An 18,066-nucleotide genomic window follows, 5' to 3' on the forward strand; every position below is an offset into this window, starting at 1 on the left:
ACAGAAATATATGTTTAGGTTAGTTTGGAGCCCACTAAGTAGTGTTTTGTATATCTAATGCCATTGAAAATGAGACCCACTTCTTAATTCAATTCTTAAATTATTATGGATTAGATTAATGGATTGAATGAGAGAAATCATTGTCTCCTTCATTGTTCAAAGTCTTCTCAAAAGTCACCTAACTCTTGAATTAATAACACACACATATACATATGAATTCTACCGAAATGTTTTTATTTAAGACGTTTAGAATTCATCGTAAAATGTCATATTTCCAGTAGAGTGATAATTGAAGATTATTTTTTGAAAAATTATCGATAAGAAATTTAAGAGGTCAACAGAAGCTTAGAATCGAAGTCATAAATAAAAATATAGGAAGAGGACATTTTGATATCTCAAAAAAAGAAATAACATAAAATAAGTTCAAACCGAAAGACTTTCCAACACTTTAATATATCAATGAAATCACCCATTCATTTATGATTTCCCAGCATATTCTACAAATTGCATCACTTATACATTGAATTAATGTTATAAAAGTTCCTATATATTTATTATTTCCAAACTTATAGCAAAGTTTTGAATTATTGGATTAATATTCCACCAGCTGGTGACTTGTACAACAAAACTTATATACTTTGAAGAAGGGGTTAGGTCTAAGGTAGCCCTCTATAGTCACATAGCCATAATTGAAATTGAAAATAGAGAAAAAAGAGAATTATATATAAGTTTATTCAAATCATATATTTTAATCAAAACAAATCTGAGTAAAATCTTCAAACTTATGAATGTCATAAGAGAGATGGAAAGTCAATGATTATAGATTAAAAAGTCAAGCATAACACAAATTTTAAAAGTGATTAAAGAAACTCATCACTCTTTACACATCATGCTCAATTTGAAGCATATTGTGATTGCAACCCAACAAAATAATCTATTAATGTTAATTATATTGAATATAAATTAGGGTTTGCAAACTGTTTTCAGAAACTAGTTCTTAATTTTGATTCTATTATTGTGTTAAAAAAAATTATGATGTAAAAATAATTGGTTTATTTTGGTCTATGTATACCTTCGGTTATTTCGATTCTTGTATTTTTAATGTTTTATTCATTTTAGTCTCTATATTTTTAAAAGTTGTCATTTTAAATATTGGTCACTTAAATATGAAATTAAAAATGTAAATAATGTAATAACTAAGATCCCGTTTGATAATCTTTTTATTTTTTGTTTTTGTTTTTCAAAATTAAGCAGGGATACTACTTTCACCTCTAAATTTCTTTTTTTTTGTTATCTACTTTTCACTAATGATTTAAAAAACCACGCCAAATTTTGGAAACTAAGAAAAAGTAGTTTTCAAAATGTTTTATTTATTTTTGGAATTTGGCTAAAAATTCAACCATTATACTTAAAAAAGATACAAATCATTGTAAGAAATATGAATGAAATGGGTTTAATTTTCAAAAAATAAAAAACAAAAAACGAAATAGTTACCAAACAAAGCCTGAAATTGTCACTTTTTAAAGTACAAGAACCAATGTATAAAAGTAACATTTTGCATAAATACAAATATAAAAATAAATCATAGTTAAAAGTACCCAAAGACCAAAGTAGTTAATAGTATTTAAATCAAAATAACTAGTAAACTTTTATNTAATAATATATTATTTTTGTATTATCCAATACATAGAGGAATATATCACAGAAACCATTTTATGCCTAATATTATTTATTTGATAAAATATAGCAATTATCAACATTGATAAATTATATCACTAATTTAATATACTACATTGTCACATCATCAATAAAATATATTACTAATATAGTAATATAAAATGGTGAGATATAACATTTCGATATTACTAATCAAATAAATCACTACATAATTCATAAGAAAATATATCAATATTATACGTACAATAACTGATCTACGGTTCTTAAATTTGCTCCACATTTTAGATAAAATAATTATCATGGGATAATTTATTTTTTACAACAAACTAACACTAGGGAATATGAACCTTCTCGTTTAAAAGAAGTAGTACAAGTTAATTACGTACGGTTTTAGCTGTATATTGATCACTTGGACATATGACAAAAATTCGTATTTTTTTTTCTTTTCTTAAAATTGACTAAATTGAGTGGTTAAAAAAATTAATTTTTTCAAGGAAAAGAAACATGCAAGCCCTAGAAAGTAGGGTTTTCAAACCAAAGTAGACCCAAGTAGAAGTTAAATTGGTTCAAATGCATATCTACTCTACTTTTTTGCATTGAATTTGTTTTATATATGTGTTAATTTATTACATATACATTAACCATCTAAAAAGAAAGAAAAAAAAAATATTTTGAAAGACAATTTTGTGATTTCATTTATAATTGCCATTTCTATATACAACAAGACATTTGAGAAAGAACAAAAGTAATTAATTAAGAGCCACTTTGATATATGTGAAAGAAAAAAATATTAATAAAAGAAATGAAAACCCTTCAATTAAACTTCCCCTTCTAAAATGCTATGAACAGTAACAAAACCGAAGATATGGTTGCCGACAGATATATTAATTCCGTGAGGTAAAAAAAAAATGTTTAAATATTATTTTAGTCTTTAAAATTTGAATTTTATTCTATTTTGATCCTAACTTATTAAAATATTCGTTTTAATCTTTAAACTTTTAAAAAAATATTTATTTTAGCCTCTGCTATTAAAATTATTAACTCTTCCGTAAAAATATGAAAAAATTTGTATTTTTGGATGACTAGACTCTAGATGTATTGAGCGAGATGAATGTGAAGTAAAATCTCTAACAACAAACATACTATAATACTGAACGACTAAATTTTGAACTAAAAATGTTTTTAAGTTCTCCTGCTTTGCCAACTTCAAAATTGAAACTTTAAATTTTTCAGCTTAGCTAACTTATTTGGTAACCTAGTTATCAAAAAAATACAAGTCATCTTGCCATTTTGTTAAATAGTTAATACAATCCTAATATATCAGTGACCAAAATAAACACTTTTTAAAAGTTTAGAGACGAGTATTTTTAAAAGTTTAAGAAACCAAAAATAAAACAATATTCAAAATTTAGGGATTAAAAAGAATATTTTAAAAATTTAGGAACCGAAATAGAACATGATTCAAAGTTTAAGGACCAAAATAAGATTTAAACAAAAAAAATCAGTTTAATCCTTCAACTTTGAGAATAGTGATTTAATAATTTAGTCTATATCTTTTTAATTTTGCAATGATTTAATTCGAGAATATTAGTATAGAACATTTGGATCTTATTTAATAATCTATTTGAATTTTGATTTTTGAAAATTGTGCTTGTATTTTCACAATAATTTTCATATTTTTTAAGAAAATATTTGAAAATATTTTGTTTTTAGTTTTCAAAACTTGCTTTAAACTTTGAAAATACTTCCTAATAATAGACATTAAAGAATAAACTTATAGATGGAAATAGTATCTACAAACTTAATTTTTATTAACAAATAAAAAAACAAAAACAAAAAATCAAATGATTATCAAATGAATCTGTAATGATTAATTCTTACGTGATAATTTTCATTAAAAGTATTAGTTTTCATCATGTAATGATTTAATCTTTTTAATATATATATACATACATTTGGTCTCTAATCAGTTTATCGCTCTATATGGACTGAAAATCTCATTAAATCTTAAAAATATTTTTATGTTAAAAACTAAATTGTTATAAATTTTAAAGTATAAGGAATAAATAGTTACATGATAAACTTTAAAGACAAAATTATTACAAAATTGAAATTACATAGACTAAGAGTATGTTTGGTTTAACTTTTCAAATAATTTATTTTGAAAAAAATTGGAGTTTGGAAACCACTCAAAATAGCTTTTAGAACACTCTCAAAATGTATTTTAAATTGTTTTTATAAAAATAAATAAATAAAAAAATATATTTTTTTCTCCAAACATACCCAAAATCATTATAAAATAAATTTTATAGACTAAATATGTGCTTTCATGATAACCCATTGCCATTCATATATATATATATATATATGAGTTTAACCCAAAGATTCATGACGAAAAAAAAAAAAACAAATAATTATCCATTATTATAAAGATTATGTGGATATTTCACAAATATCATAAAATATATTTATATGACATTGAAATATTGTAATCAATCGGACTTCAATAACTATAAATGAGTATTAATGTATGTAATTCAATCATCTTTAGAAAGTATCACTACAAAGATATTATTAACACCACAAACGTGTCATTATTAATATTTTTGTGACAAATTTTTAATGTTAATTTTTGGTTATTTATTGACATTAATAATTTGTCGTAGAAAATGTTATCATGATAGACAATCAATGTCAATAAATGTTTATTGTTGACTGTATTAAAATGTCACGAAATAACCAATAATGATATATTTTTCTGTATCATCTATGCACTTTATCCTTCACGTTGAATTTAAATACTAAAAAATAGTAAAAAAATGTGCTAATGACAAGTTCTTAAAATCATGAAAACGTGTTTCCGTTGTAGTGTTGCCCTTTCTAAAATGCCATAAACAGTAAAGGAAAAAGAAAAAAGCAACAATAAAAAAAACAAAGGAAAAAAGGTCAAAGGGTGTGACAAAATATTATGAATTGAAAGATGATTAAATTGAATAATGTTGGATGTGCATTTATGGTATAGGCTTTGGATTTGTGGTGGTTGCACCATACACTTAATTGAGCTTGGTTGGATGGGTTTCTTCGTTAATCCCATCACAATTTTATTTTTATCTTTGACTTTGGCTACTTATTAGTTATTTCTATCTCCCCATTCACTGCAAAATATTTTTCTTAATTTATTAGTTGTTCTCTGTTTTGTGTAGCTCCTAACTTGTGGGGTTTTTGGTTCTTTTCTCTACCTTTCTTTCGGTTTACGAGTTTACATTTATGGATTGATTTTGTTCTAATCTTATCATGTTGGCTTTGTTTTAGTTTTGTTACTCTGTCTTTGCTTGTGTTTTGTTGATACTTTGATCTTGGGTTGTGGGATCTTTTTTATTGTTGTATAATAATATCACCTATTTTTTTAAAAAAATATTTTTCTTAATGCCACTACTAAAATAGTCTACTTTTCATTTCAACTTTAAACTTCTAAATATAATTAATTACATTTTTATTCTTAATTTTTTGTTTTAACTTTCACTTGGTCTCTATGATGAGTTTTGAATTTAGTTTCTATTTTGTCACTAAATTTTAATTTTTTTTACCCTTTTATTCCGAGTTTTCATTTTTATAATGTTCATTTTTCTTCTTTGACATTAGTTTTCAGTTTACTGATTTTAATAATAAATATTAATAGAGAAAACTAATTTAATAGTTTTAAATTCTTTTGTAGAAATTTTTACTTAAAGATGGAAATGGAATATTTAGTAAAAAATAAAGGGTAAAATTGGAAATCTGAAAACCTATACATGGAAAAAAAAAAGACTCAAAATTCAAATATTTATATTATATTTTAAAACATAAGAATAATTAATTAAGAGTATAAATCTTGAAACTTAAGAGACCAAATAAAAAATAAAACTCAAAAATCAAAGGTAAAATGTAATAATTTGAAATTTAATAATCAAATAAAGACTAGACTCAAAATCTAGGTACCAAATATGATAGTTTTTGGATAATTGTTTTAAATGACAAAACTGTTAAAAGTATTTTTAATATATAACAAATTGTCATTGTCTATATAGATAGTGATAATCACTAATAGACATTTACTGCAATAGATAGTAACACTGGTATATGTGCATCAATGTCTAGTAATATTTTGTTATATTTATAAATAAGTTTGTTCATTTTTTTATATTTAAAAACGGTCTATACTCTTTTTTTTTTTTTTTGAGATTTTATATATTTGTTATTGTTTTGTGTTAAACAAATAATAGATATCATCATCCCATAGAAACTTTGCCCCCAATTGATGACAATTATTATTATTCTTAATTTTGAAAAACATAAATGTTTATTGAATAATTTTATTTCTTTCGAGAGGATTTCTTTACACATTTATATAAATTCAAACTTTTGTACACAGATAAAGTTCTTGTTTCGCCAATTCAAAAGTTAATAATTTATATGAACTTAACATTCCCTTTAATTACTCACTTAAATTTAAATTATCTTAAGGGCATCTTGATTAAGAAAACAGCATTAGGTTAGGCCATTAAGGTTTGAAAATACTTGGCTGGAAGAACATTCCACCATTTTTTTTTTATTTAGTTAGTATAATGGAGTGTATAGAGATTCGAACAATGATTTGGGTGGTTTTCAGCAAACTTAGATGTCACTTGAACTATGCTCGATTTGGTCACTTTTTTTATTATTTTCATAAAAATTAAATTAAATAAGTGGTAATGTTGCGAATTTTATTTTTTGGCAAATTGTAAAAATCACTTCTGAAGTATGGTATTAGTTGCAATTACATCTTCAAGCTTTCAGTTATAAAAATTTGACCTTTAAATTTCTACAAGTGTTAAAATTCGACCATCAAGATTATAATAATAATAGAAGTTTGACCCATAAATGATAAAATTGAACTCTTAAACTTATACAAATGTTACAATATATACAATTATGTAAGTTTTTGAAGGTCTAATTTGATGTAATTTTAACATTTATATATGTTTGAGAGCTAAATTTTTATAATTGAAAGTTTAACGGTATAATTGCAACTATTACCATATTTTAATCTACCTTTCATTCTTTAAAAGAAACATTCATTAAGAAATTGATTTAGAGAAAAATAATTATGTTTTTTTAGAAATTCTTATAAATAAGAAAATTCCAAAAGTATCTGCACTTTACAGTAAAAAAAGTTTCAAAAGATTGTATTTTTTGAACTTTTTACTATAAAATATAAATTTTTTTTTATATTTAATTTTTTTTTTTTTTTTTAGCTACTGACAATGACACGTGAACTATGATTAAGAACTATAAAAGTCATATAAATTAAATCGCCTCGTCAGCAGATACGAAACTTATTCTAAAAAGTATATAATTTGAGTTTCTTTTTTTATATATAAATTTTTCTATTATATTATTGTGGTTGAAGTCAATATAGGATAATGATAGGTTTCGTCCAAATATTCCCTTAGAAAAGATTCTTCCAAATAAAGGGCAAATTCGTTTTTTTTTTTTTTAAATAACAAAATTAAATTTGTTGGTTAAAGATTATTTTTTTCAAAAGTATTGAAATTAAAGTGTGGGTGGGAGAACCTCTGACCTTAAGATCAATAGTACGAGCACTATTACTTAGGATTGATTGCACTATTAGCAAAATAGATTACAAAAATTAGGCTCGTTTCTCAACTTTTTCATTTTTGCAAAAATGACTAAAAAATAAGCCTAGTTCAATTACTTAAATGTTGATTGTTGTTAGATAAACTATCGATCCACCTAGAATTAGTGTTAATAGCGGGTAGACATACTATTGATACACTCATGCTTTATTTCAAGAAATTACTAATTGATGTCTAATACATTCATGTCTTATATTCAATATGTTGCTGATAATTTGAAATATCATGCTTATAAAAGAAAACACACATGCTTTACTTCAAAATAATTTATTTATTGAATGTTGATTGTTGTTACTGATACATTTGGAACGTTGATTGATGTTATATATAATGTTGATACATTCATGTCTTATTTTAAGTATTTTTTATTGGTATTTGATCACATTGTATCTGATATATTATTGATATATATGCTCTGAATATCACGTTTATAAAATGAAACACACATGTTTTACTTCAAAATAAGTTATTGATTGAATATTGATTGTTATTTAATATATTGTTGATACACTCATGTCTTATATCAACTATATATTGATAATATATATTTTGAATAAAATAAAACACATACACATGTTTTACTTCAAAATAAGTTATTGATTGATGTTGATTGAAGTTAGATATACCATTGATACACTTTAATTGTTAATTAATGCTAGATATATTGTGGATACATGTCTTACTTGAAGTACTTACTGATTGATGACAGATACGATGTCTTATATTTGATATACTACTAATATACTTAGAATATTTGATATTATTGCTCATCGATATCTAATAGTATGTTGATGAACTTGTGATTTAATATGCTTGCTTATCGATATCTCATACACTAATGATTGTACAAAGAAATGTAATACTTTTATTGATTGATTTCTGATTGACCATTGACATAACGTACAACTTTGATATATTGTTGATATACTAAAAAAAAGTCGATAGGTTTTAAATATATTGGTAGGATATTAGTATATTAAAATTTACACTTTTTTTACACCTATAATCTCTTGATGATAAATTTTACTAATATATTAGTGTATATATTTAGTATATGTACATAGTTATTTGAGTTTTTTTCTTAGATATTTGTCATAATGTATGCATCTATACAACTGACTTATTTTAACTTTGGTATATAAATCAAACCAAAAACCCCACAAATCAAACAAAAGCAGAGAATCAAATTAAAGGTAGAAGATCTATCACAATTGAAAAGACCCATCCAAATAAAATATTGAGAATACAATAAAATCTAATAAAACCTAAAATAAATGTAATGAAAATAAATAAATAAGTAAATAAGTAAACCCAAAATTAGGTATAGAGAGAAGAAAATTAAAAAAGAAAGGAGAAAAAAAACTAAAAATAGTTGCATGTGAGATTAAATATATGAAGAGAAAAAATAGGAAAGAAAATAGGACTGGAAGATTTATTTTATTTTATTCTTTTTTTAGACTGGGTGGAAGAGAGATTAGTAGAAAGAAAAAAAAAAAAACAAAAAGTATATTGCAACAAGGATAAATAGAATTTAATAAATTTGCTATATTTGCAAAGGTGAAAAACTAAAGAAAGAATTGTAAATATGCTAATATTTTTGCTACCCATTACAATTTTTTTATAATTTATATTTTAAAATAAAACTAAAGTGGGTTAAGCTACCAATTTAAACTTTAAAATTTTTAGACTGATTGTTTGAACTTTAAAATATGTGTGATCTAATTGGTCCCTAAATTTTAAATAGTGTCTAATAGATTATTCAACATTTTCGATTTCTAAGTTTTTGAATGTTCAATTTTATGTCTAACAAATCATTGATTAATTAAATATTTTAAAACTTGACATGTTATATGAACAAAATTGAAAATTTAGGATCCTCTAAATATAAATTTAATTTTATATATATGATTGATTAGTAAAATGTCAAAGGGCTAAGGGTTATGGGTTCAATCTATGGTAGTCACATATTTATGATTTAATATCCTACGAGTTTTCTTGACATCCAAATGTTGCATAGTTAAGTGAGTCCATGAGATTAGTCGAGGTGCGCGTAAATATTTTTTAATTCTTAGAAGTAGAGTGATGGATTTTTTTAAAAAAAAAATAGATGTCAAGTTCATTTTTAGATTTACAAGAACAAGGAGATGACTAAAAATAAATTAGAAAGATTGAGAATTCTATGTTGAAAAAATCACGGGACCTCACATTCTTTATAACATAGATAGGTTATTCCTTCCATTGTCATTTAATTTTTCGATCCAATGAAAAGAAAATGAGATATATTGAAGAAACCAAAGGATCTCACACTAGTTTATATCTTAAAAACTATTTTTTTAAAAAAAAAATTGATAATAGACTCCAAATTTTATAATATTTTTAAGGAGTAGATTACATAATAAAGAATATAAGTAGGTTAGATTGAATTTTATTTTAAAGTTTTAAAATGGAAAACAAAATGATTATTATCTTTTCCTCTTAAAAGTTAAATTTACAATTTCAAAATTTTATTTAAATTTCAGGAAAAAAGAAAAAGAAAACCAAAAATTACAAATTAGTACTTCTTTTTCTTCTTTTGGTTTTCAGATTTTGTCAAGGTTCTAGAAACAAAAAAAATCATTATTCACATAACCATGATTTTTAAAAACAAAAATCATATAACTAAATCATTATTCAAACAAACCCTTAAAAAGGGGGAAAAAAAAACTAACCTCTATACAATATAGAGATTAACAATAATTTCAATTATTTTCTTTTGTCTTTTTGATGAATTTTTTTTATGACTACATCTCTTTTAGTTTTTTTTTTTTTTTCAGAAAAGGAAAAAAAATCAAAGTAAAAGTAAAATTAAAGTAGGGAGAGAATAATACTTTGGTTTCCCATTAGCAAAAGCTATAGGCTAAATATATCAAAAGTTTCTAAATATTTTGAGAAATATTTATTTGTTACTGAATTTCTTTTTTAAAATTCTCAATTTTAATCTTATTATATTAAAAGTTCTTGATTTGGCCATTTTCATATATATGATAATAGTTAAAAACCCATTAGGTTTAAAAAACACTTTATGGTGACCTAAATTTCAACCAAGTATAAAAATTTAGTTTCTAAATTCTAGTTGGCAACAATTTAGTACCTATACTTTTAATTTATAAAAGTTTAGATCTTGAACCTTAATAAATAACAATTTAGTCCATAAACTATTAAATTTAGAATAATTTAACCTTTATTATGAAAAAAACTCAACAAAATTAAGTGTCAACTTTTGACTTCGTTTATAAAGTTTATAAATAAATTTAATAATCGATCCGTTTATAACATTTTGACCTATATTCAACTCTTTTTTAAGTTGGTACATAATTCAACTAACTAACTAACTAATACACATATATGTGTGTATTGTTGGATTTGGCCTGATTTTTTGTTATGCCTCCCTCAAAAAAATCTAGGTTTATGTACTCTTTTGGTTTCTGAACTTTCGATTTTATTTCATTTTGGTCTATATCTTTCAAAATATTCATTTTAGTCATTATACTTTAAACTTTAATTTTTTTAGTCCCTATAAATTTAAAAAGGTTCAATGATCACTTTCACTTTATTCCTAGAAAAATGGAATGAAAATGCAAATGAATTGATCAAAATTGTCACTTTTCAAACGTGTGAGGACCTAAAAATTGACATTTTAAAAGTATGAGGATCAAAATCGTTAAAAGTTAAAAATACAAGAACGAAAACGAACATTTTAAAAATATAGTAATCAAAATTGATCAAAGTTGAAAATACAAAGACGAAAATAATATTAAAAAAAAAAGAAAAGGAAAAAGTATGATCGTAAATTGCATCCACAAAGGTCAATTTGTGTGTCTCATTGTCTGTGAATAGGAAGAATAAACCTGCCCAAACTGCCTATTTCCCACGCCAATATTCCCAAAGGAAAAAAGGGGCCACAGACGCAATTTTTGAACTTTTAACGCTATTATTTATACCTCCCGTTCTTCCCCTTCAAAACCCCAATATTAATTTCATCTCTCTCTCTCTCTCATCCTTCATATACTTCTCATGGCCAAAGAAAACTCCACCAATGATTCCCTTTACCACGGCGGCGATCCATCGCCGGAGGAGAGTGGCTGGACCATCTACTTTGAAGATTTCCTCAACACCAACCACTCTTCTCATCAACCACCCACCTCCTTCTCTTCTTCTCATTTCTCTTTCGATCAAAGCTACTCCGTCGCCGACGCCGCCTCCTCCGTCCCTGATCATAAACTACCAGTCGACAACGACGAAGCTGCCCTAGATCCCGGGTTCGGCTACAAGGATCATATCAACTTTTTCAAGAAGAGGAAGATGATCAAGGAGTTGTTTGTTGAAGATGAAGCTTTGGAGGATACTGCTAGCTCTCCTGTTAATAGTCCCAAGGTGTGTGTGCTTTTTCTTTTTTTAAAAAAAAAATATTTATTTTATTTCAGTCGTTAAGAATATGAATAAAAGATTAAATTTATTAAATCGAGATTCATTTGTTACTTAAATCATGTGTTTTAACCCTATAAAATCGTGATTTTGAATTATTAAAGACTTAATTTGGAGTGATTTTATTTATGAGAAATAGTGAGATTTTAATGATTTTAATATCTCCAAAATGATAACTTTTTAAAATTAAATTATTTCTTCTCCGATTTATTTTAACCACCGTTAAATTTTGAGTTAATTTTTAAATAAAGAAATAAGAGTGCTAAAAAGAATATGAATAAATTATTAAAATTCAAGTTAATAAATGCAGGTTTGTGATTCAACCTACTTCAGTAAGAACCAGAAGCACAAAGAGAATTTGAGAACTCCTGAGGTAAATTTATACGTGTATAAGTGAAAAGGATAACAATAACTGTTTTAATTAAAGGTTAATTGATGGGATTTTTTTTTTTTCAATTTACTGAAGAAAAATATATATAAGTTTTGGAATATATATTTACAATAATAACAAAATATCACAATCTATCTACTATAGATCGTAATAAACTACTATCTAGTGTCTATCGTGCCACAGATAGTAGTATGTCGCGGTCTATCGCATATTGATAATAAAATTTTGTTATATTTTTAAATATTTTGATTCATTTTCTTATATTTAAAATCAACCCGGCATATATATATATATATATATAATGAAATGGAATGGTGTGTTTTTGTGGACAGGTGGATGAGAGAAGAGAAATGGGTAATTTTGTTGGAATGGGCAATGACTACAGAGAATTGAAGAAAAGAGGGCTTTGCTTAGTACCTTTGTCTATGGTAGTTAATTATTTTGCTGAATAATTGTGCTCTCTCTCTCTCTCTTGTTTATGTAAATATTCATTTGATGAAGGTTTGTGTATATATGTATAAAATGTGTATGATAGAAATTTAAGTTGGTGCAATATTATTGTAATCAAATAAAGGCATTAGAAGAGAGAAAGCATATGTATAAAATAATAATCTAAATTTTAGCCTTTTTAAATGGGGAGTAAACAAATTAAAGAGATTAAATGATGATAGATTTGAATTTTGAGAAAAAGTGAGATGTTAATTAATAGTATTTTGAACAAATGGTTTAGGAAGAGAAAAAATTGGACGTTTGTCACAATATGAACCTGTGCTTAAATTAGATAGGAATTTTAATGTAGCAAACTTTTTAGAGAATTAGAATAATAAACATACTTTCAATGGAATTATAATTAATGACAATGTATTTAAAAAAGATCGACTTAGGGTTTCTTTTTTTTTTTTTTTTTCCTCATCGAACTTGGAATGCATAAGGAAAACGAATCTAGGGTTGGAGGCTTGTATCTTCCAAGCCCCGACCGTGAGGGAAAATGGCCACCTCGACCTCGGTCTCCTTGGTCGAGGTGACAATTGAGCCACATTGTCTCATTTTCAAGGCTTTAAAATTATGCCCTAGGTTGAGTTGTGTTTCAAGGCCTGTATTTCCTATTCAATTATCTTGATTTTAGTTGGCATCGTATGGCTATTTTGCCTCGGTTTGGTTTGATTCTTGGTATTGTTTTTCCTTTTTCAATTGGTAACTCCAATCCAAAATCTCATCGATTATATAAACAATTCAATAATAAAGAATTTATGAAGATTTGAATCCCAATATTTGAATTTCTTCCTTTTTTTATAATGATTTGGTTGAATTTCATCACATTATATAAATACTAGAGTCTGTATGAATTGATTTTTTAAAAGCTTAATATCATCTTATTTTAAATTTAAACATAAAAACGCTCTTTTAAGCACTAAAAAATTCAATTTCAACATACCCTTAATGTAGTAACTAGTAAATCCAAAAGCAATTTCATTGTGAGTTAGCAACATTAAAATTCGCAAGAGAGATATAAAGAGTAGAGTTGGATAACAATGATAGTGATAGTTAATTTGAAAATAGTTTAATTAATTAAACATATACCTTTGACCAAAAAGGTCAAAAGTTCGAATTCTTCTTACTCTAACTTGATTTTTTTAAAAAATCATCTTTAAATATGTATTTTCCTTTTCTCCTAACACAAACTTACGATAATATTTTTAACAAAGATCACATAAGAACGAATTAGATATGTTATATGAATTATTTTGTTAGTATGAATTGTTGTATTAATTCAATGATATAAATATGTTACACCAAATTAGTGTTACAAATATATATGTTGGAATCATTGTGCTGAAAATGTCAAGTAAATTAAATTCATAAATAAAAACAAAAACATGTGGGTCCGTGAATTACGAAAAAGTTTTAAAAAATGAGTCATAAATCATAATGCGCACATTGGAAATATTTAGAAAAATAGGATTTTTTTTTTTCTTTTTTTCCTCTGTAGAACTTCTTATAAATAAAAAAATCTCCAAAATATTTCTACTTATAGCAAAAAGCTTCAAAAGCACTTTTACATTTAAAAATGTTTCTTTATTTAATTTAAAATTACACACATATTTATAATCATAATAATAAATTTTTATACATCTCGATATTTCCATTGACATTTCTACATTTTCATAGACGTGAAGTGAATTAACATGGAAATATATATATAGAACGTATAAAGTTAGTAACAAATTACAATGTCACTTAAGGGAATATAATATTAATAATAAACACTTAAATTTGTTTGAAAAACAAACATTCTGTTTATTTATTCATTTAAATAAATTTTTGAATTTTTGTTTTTATAATTTTTCAAAAATATTTATCGACACATCGACATTTATTGATATGTTCATTAATATTTCCATAAAATTAAGACCTCAAACATTTCTGTCAATATTGATATTTAAAACCTTATTTGTAATCGAACATATTCTTGAAATCAAGGATTAAAATATCGATATCGATATCAACATTTCAAGTTTACGGATATATCGACAAAATATCATTATCGACGGATATTTCTATAAAATGGTCACGAATTTTATAAAATTCATTTAGATTACATTTTTTATTTTTTACGAACATGAATAAAAGATGTTAGAGATATCCATCAATATTTAATATCGACATCAAATCTTTCGATTTACGGATATATTTCGATATATTGACAAATATTTTCATCCTCGATTGGAATAGTGTGTATTTTTTTCCACACGTCACCTGACATCAAGAAGGGAAAAAAACTACTTTACTAAATAATATCAAATGTGCTCGTTTTGACTATTTGTTTGTTCTTTTACTCTATTGGTATTCTAAATCAGCCATGTTGTTGTGTTTCTCTTTATATGTTGAATTGCATATAAATACCATTTTAATCCTTCATGATAAAAATAATAATTATAATAATCTTTTATGTTGTTACTCTTAATAAAATACCAAAAGATTCAAATGACTTATAAAACTAAGCCAAAATAATTATAATTCAATTGATATAAAACTTTTATTTTACTAAATTCAAATAAAAACGATGACTTATAAGATTCTAAAGTAAGTGATAAAAAGCTATAATTTTTCTAAAAAAAAATTGTATTTGTATTTGTGTGTGAATGGTTTTGAACTTATAATGTTCCTAATTTCGTGGAGCATGTAATCAAAATGTCTATTAAATTAGAGTATATAGACATAGAGATAGTACATGTCAATTACCACTTAGAGCTATATTTTAGTGAACATATTAAATTAGAATTTTTTTCATAAAAGAAATGTAGGTCAGAAAGATCGAATCTCAAAGTTTTAAGTAATCATACAAGTTCATATTAGTTGAGTCATGTGATATATTAAATTAGAGTTATTTTTTATTAAAAAAATGTAGGTTCGAAAGATCGAATCTCAAAGTTCATAATTAATAATACAAGTTCATATCAGTATTAAATTAGAATTGGGTTCTCAAATAAATAATTAATTTAAGTATCAAAATATGTTGCTTAAACTTTTGTGAAATTAAAATATATAGGAAGACTGAAAGAATAAAATTGATTGAAGGTTCTCTCCAAATTGATAATTTTTATTTTTGTATTTAGTATGAAAAAGGACTAAGTCACACTAAATGAAGATAATGTTTTTTTTTTTTAAATAGAAAGTAGCATATATCAAGTTTTCCAATGAATAACCATTCAAATTTTATTGTCAAAAATAAAAATTTGAGAGATGAATTCTTCTTCTTCAACTTCGAGATTAGAGATTTAATTCTTCACCCTCACATATAGTAAAAAAATAATATCATTTTTTTAAGAATTAAAAAAAATGTAAATGATGTAATCTAAAATCTATCCGAATATAGATTTAAAGGTTATTTGAATTGACTTTTTTTAAATCCTTAAAAGCACACTTTTTTTTTCCTTAAGAACGTTTGTTTGAATATTTATAAAGTGTTTCCAATTTGTATGTTAAAATGCTTAAAAAGTTGGTTTAAATATTAATTTGGTTATGTATTTTCAATTTTTTTTTGTTCATTTTAATTTATATACTTTCAAAACACTTGTTTTAGTCCTTGTTTTTAAAATATAACCTTTTTTTTGTTTTTTTTCATTTTTATTTTTATCTCATAATTCACTTCATGATTAAAATGGTCAATATTTTAATAGAAAAAACAGGAATAAAAAATAATCGTTTGAACAAACAATGATTAAAATGAACAAAAGTGAAACCGGCGAAAATCACAATGAACTAAAGTGAAAAAATTTATACGATGGAAGGATTTATCCTATGTATCCAAATATTATAATATTTATCTTAAATTTTAATGATTGCTTCATACTTGAGATAATGTCACAAAATTATAGATTCATGTAGCAAGTTGTTATATGAATTTTTCTCTCCTCTTTTCCATTTAAAAAAAATCCTACAAAAACAAACTACATTATTTGGTATATTGTGTCAATATTTGAAAAAATAACATGATGTACCATTTTCATTAAAAAAAAAATGTTGACATATATAAAATACACTTTTACATTATGCTATGGTGTTGAAAATTTCTTATCAAGAATATTTATAAAATTAACATGTATTATTTTCATTTTAAAAAATTGACATATATATAAAATACACTTTCAATTATGCTATTGTTGAAAAATTCTTATTAATTAATTTATACCTTATCAAAACTTCCCTTAAACAAATAATATGCCTCCCAATAAGGTGTGTGACTTTAATTTTTAATATAGAGAGAGAGTTGGCCATTTTGAAGAAATTAATAAAGAAATAGCACTTTGGTGAGGGGACTTCCTAACTACAGGTAAACTATAAACAATAATTTGACTATCATCTAATGTCTTTTTAGGTCTGTTTGATAATTATTTTGTTTTTTATTCTTGTTTTTTAAAATTAAGTATATGTATACTATTTCCACCTCTAAATTCTTCCTTTGTTATTTACTTTTCACCAATTATTTAAAAAAAAAACAAACCAAATTTTGAGAACTAAAAAAATAGCTTTCAAAAAGTTGTTTTTGTTTTTGGAATTTGGCGGAGAATTCAACCATTGTATTTTGATGCAAATTATTGTAAGAAATGTGGATGAATAGACTTAATTTTCAAAAATAAGAACAAAAAACTAAATAATTACCAAACATGGCCTTATTTTTATTTTTATTTTTTTGGATATTTTTGCTTATTTTAGGGGGAAGAAGTCCCAATAATTATTTTGATTTGTTTGGGAAGAATATAAGAAAAGAGTAGCCCAACTAACTGATCATTTTAATACAAGAAAATGAGATGAAAATTAAAGAATTTGTGTGTTCTTCATTCATATTGTTTAATGTCACAAAGAAAATGTAGATTTATATATTCATGAGTAACATGAGTTTTTAAAATTACATTAAGGGACCATTTGAAAATAAGTTTAGCCTCAAAGAATCTTCATACTATGTTTTTCACATTTCTTTTCTTAAAGAAAGACACTTGATCGTAATCAAATTCGAGGGTAAAAAAGGTTTTTTAAAATTACTTTTTTTTTTTAAATTTGGTTTGATTTTTAAAAATATTTTTAGAAAGTAAATAACAAAACAAAGAAACATATAAATGAAAGTAGTGTTAATAAGTTTAATTTTCTAGTACCAAAAATCAAATGTTTACCTAAAGAGATATTTGTTTACCCTTTTTGTGTTTCAAAAATCATGTTTATTAGCTAACATTTTTTCTTTCTTTAGTAACTATTTTTAAAAACAATTTTGAAATTCTGGCCATTTTTTTTACTAAAAAATTGAAAAATAATTTTATATATAGGAATTTAGTTAAAATTTTGAGTATGAGAAATTTTTAT

At 24.4% G+C, this 18,066-nt stretch overlaps 1 protein-coding gene across 2 annotated transcripts; it reads left to right on the plus strand.

Moving 5' to 3' along the window:
- The first annotated feature begins 11,336 nt into the window (after window positions 1-11,336).
- LOC120086645 (vascular-related unknown protein 4-like) lies at window positions 11,337-12,872 on the plus strand. 2 transcript variants are annotated; one of them, XM_039043381.1, is made up of 3 exons: window positions 11,340-11,765; window positions 12,127-12,189; window positions 12,540-12,872. In XM_039043381.1, the coding sequence occupies exons 1-3, from the start codon at window positions 11,406-11,408 to the stop codon at window positions 12,657-12,659; spliced, it is 543 nt and encodes a 180-aa protein (XP_038899309.1). In that variant the 5' UTR covers window positions 11,340-11,405; the 3' UTR covers window positions 12,660-12,872. The 2 variants fall into 2 exon arrangements, with proteins under 2 accessions (XP_038899310.1, XP_038899309.1); XM_039043382.1 differs by lacking the exon at window positions 12,127-12,189 and having other exon boundaries at window positions 11,337-11,765.
- The last annotated feature ends 5,194 nt before the right edge of the window (window positions 12,873-18,066 follow it).

Source organism: Benincasa hispida, chromosome 9 (genome assembly GCF_009727055.1).
Source record: "Benincasa hispida cultivar B227 chromosome 9, ASM972705v1, whole genome shotgun sequence".
NCBI lineage: Eukaryota > Viridiplantae > Streptophyta > Magnoliopsida > Cucurbitales > Cucurbitaceae > Benincasa > Benincasa hispida.